At 46.1% G+C, this 3198-nt stretch overlaps 1 protein-coding gene across 1 annotated transcript; it reads left to right on the top strand.

Moving 5' to 3' along the window:
* The first annotated feature begins 1549 nt into the window (after positions 1 to 1549).
* Positions 1550 to 2440, top strand: LOC143929580 (vomeronasal type-2 receptor 26-like). Its single transcript, XM_077453460.1, has one exon. It carries the CDS (start codon positions 1550 to 1552, stop codon positions 2438 to 2440), a length of 891 nt encoding a protein of 296 aa, XP_077309586.1.
* The last annotated feature ends 758 nt before the right edge of the window (positions 2441 to 3198 follow it).

Here is a 3198-nt window from a genome sequence, read left to right as displayed (position 1 = left end):
CACACTAGAGAAGTGATAGGCTCCCTGCTCAGCCAATCATCACTGTTTACAATGCGACACACACAGGGAAGGTGCACCTGTCTGAAGTCAGTGTTCAGCAGTCAAGCACAGTGTCCAGGGTGGAAGAGGGTGGCTGTTAGCTTTTGGGGGACACATCTGAAATCTGGGTGGGTGTAGCCCACCCCAGCATCCTCCTAGATCCTAGTCCTTTGCACTTTAAAAACATATACTTTTATTGTGTTTTTTCCTGCAGTTGTCAGCCTACTTTGATGATATCACATGTATACCGGGCTGGTGCAAGGATTTTTGACACCCTAGGTGAAACCTCCTTTTGCCACCCCCCGGTTCCACATTTGGCTCCACCCTCTTTGCCCTGCCTATGTAGGTCCCACCTTTTTAATGAAGTGCCTATCAAATGCAGCCTACCAGTGCCTATCAATGCAGCCCCACCAACGCTCCCATCAATGCAGCCTCACCAATGCCCATCAATGCAGCCTCACCAATGCCCATCAATGCAGCCTCACCAACGGCCATCAATGCAGCCTCACCAACGCCCATCAATGCAGCCTCACCAACGCCCATCAATTCAGCCTCACCAGTGCCCATCAATGCAGCCTCACCAACGCCCATCAATGCAGCCTCACCAACGCTCCCATCAATGCAGCCCCACCAACGCTCCCATCAATGCAGCCTCACCAACGCCCATCAAAGCAGCCTCACCAACGCCCATCAATGCAGCCTCATCAACGCCCATCAATTCAGCCTCACCAGTGCCCATCAATGCAGCCTCACCAACGCCCATCAATGCAGCCTCACCTACGCCCATCAATGCAGCCTCACCAACGCCCATCAATGTAACCTCACCAGTGCCCATCAATGAATGTTTGCTTGCTTCCATTCATTTGGGAGTCGGGACACAGACACAGTCCTCTGCCGCCTCTGACACTATGTGCGAATGGAGCAGGGGCATCCAAATTTCCGAATAACAAAAAATTTGTCAGAATTTCAATTCAGAATAGAATTAACCGCACGTGTCTACAGTATTTTGCTATGGGCAGAAAATAATAAAATGACTCCACCACACTATACCCAATGGAGAGAATTATTAACCCCTTTCTGCGGCCACCTCCCAACCTTTGAAGAAATTCTAGTTGCCGGAAGGTGGAGGCGGGCATTCGGGTCATGTGACCGATGTGATGGGCTGTCACAGCAGTCACATGATTAGAAAGCTCCCAATTGCAAGTATGCATCAAGAGCTTTCAGGTCCTCGCCAGTGATTGTGCTGAGAATGCACAGGGCCATCGTTTTGTGTTTTACACTGAGCGGCATGTGCGGCCTCTTGGCAGTAAAGCCCACCCGCCGAGATGTTGCATATCTGCTTGCCGCTGCTAGGAAAAGGTTACTGTATATTACATTTCCTTTTTTCATATGAACAAACTGTGTAGACCTCTATAATGTTTCTTCAATAGACTCTAATTTATGTATTTAAAAATGTGAACATGTTCTAAAATTCTACAATTGGTTTTATTTTTCAGGAAGTGAGAACTGCATGACGTGTCTGGACCACGAATGGCCAAATGAGAACAAAACCCAATGTAATCCCAAGCAGATAGAGTTTTTGTCTTATACCGATGACTTGTCTTTATTTTTCATGGTTATCTCTTTATTTCTTTGCACTTTAACTTTTTCGATAATGATTGTATTTATCTCATATGGAGACACCCCCATTGTCAGAGCCAATAACAAGAGCCTCAGCTTTGTCCTCCTGGTCTCCATCATGTTGGGTTTCCTCTGTGTGTTCTTGTTCCTGGGTCGTCCCTTGGATACAACCTGCTGGCTACGCCAAACATCTTTTGGATTTCTTTTTACCATAGCGGTCTCCTCTGTGTTGGGCAAGACTGTGATGGTTTGGCTTGCTTTCAAAGCCACCAAACCGGGCAGTGTGTGGAAGAAATGGGTTGGAGTAAAGCTGCCCAATTCTGTTGTCTTAATCTGCTCATCAATCCAAGTTTTAATCTGCATTGCATGGTTGTTGATCTCTCCCCCCTTCCAGGAGTTGGACAAACGATCATATCAAACAAAGATCATCGTTCAGTGTAATGAAGGGTCAGTTATCGGGTTCTACTCTGTCCTGGGATATATGGGGATCCTGGCTGCTGTTAGTTTTATTTCAGCGTTTTTAGCAAGGACACTACCGGACAGTTTTAATGAAGCCAAATACATCACCTTCAGCATGCTGGTGTTCTGCAGTGTCTGGATTGCCATGATCCCGGCCTATCTGAGCACCAAAGGGAAATACATGGTGGCTGTGGAGATATTCGCCATCCTGACCTCAAATGCTGGACTTCTAGTTTGTATATTTTTTTCAAAATGTTACATAATTCTTTGTCAGCCCGATTTAAATTCAAGGAAGATTTTGCTTGACAACAGATGCAAATAATAAATTTTTTTTTTATGATGACATTAAAGATTTGTACCTACTGATTAAAGTCATTAAAATGAAATGTTGGTTTCATTGCTGGCCCTCTAACCCCCAATTACATGTTACCTTAACTACTTGCCGACCACCTACCACAGATATACTGCAGCAGGTCAGTTCTATTGCATGAAACTACGTACCCGCACGTCATTTTGTGCAATAGACACTGGGGGCACAAGTGCTGCCGGAGGCGTGTGTGCTGATTGGATGGAGGAGGAGCCAATAAGCAGGTCCGGTGGATCCGAAGTGCACCGGCCAACCCGCGATTGTACCCCAGAGAGGCAGTTCAATCCATCCCTAGTGAAAACACAGATCCGTGTTGCTCATCATAAACACAAGATCTCTATATCTTCTTCACTGTCAGAACGGCGATCTGCCTTGTTTACATAGGCAGATCGCCGTTCTGACAGGGAAGAAGATATAGAGATCTTGTGTTACTGCTGAGCAGAAACACGGATCTTTGTTTTCACTATTCACTAGGGATGGGTCAAACACACCCCCCCCCCCCCCCCCCCCGTGAACATGCAAACAGGCAAAAACTTTGTTTGAACACATGAACACTGTTAAAGTCTATGGGACACGAACATGAAAAATTAAAAGTGCTTATATAGGCTTATATGCAAGTTGTTGTGTTAAAAAGTGTTTGGGGGAGCAGTGATTTTTACCCCTTGCCGCTGCCGAGCGTACGCAGATGTTTGTACTTGGCTTTTTGGGGGTTA

Source organism: Lithobates pipiens, unplaced genomic scaffold (assembly GCF_037356315.1).
Source record: "Lithobates pipiens isolate NorthernLeopardFrog02 unplaced genomic scaffold, aLitPip1_a1.2 Scaffold_24, whole genome shotgun sequence".
Lineage (NCBI taxonomy): Eukaryota > Metazoa > Chordata > Amphibia > Anura > Ranidae > Lithobates > Lithobates pipiens.
Note: the sequence above shows the minus strand (reverse complement) of the source record. Positions and strands in the feature narration are given on the sequence as shown.

Coding starts and splice junctions, on each gene's coding strand:
- LOC143929580 (XM_077453460.1), top strand. CDS start 1,550: ATGACGTGTCTGGACCACGAATGGCCAAATGAGAACAAAACCCAATGT.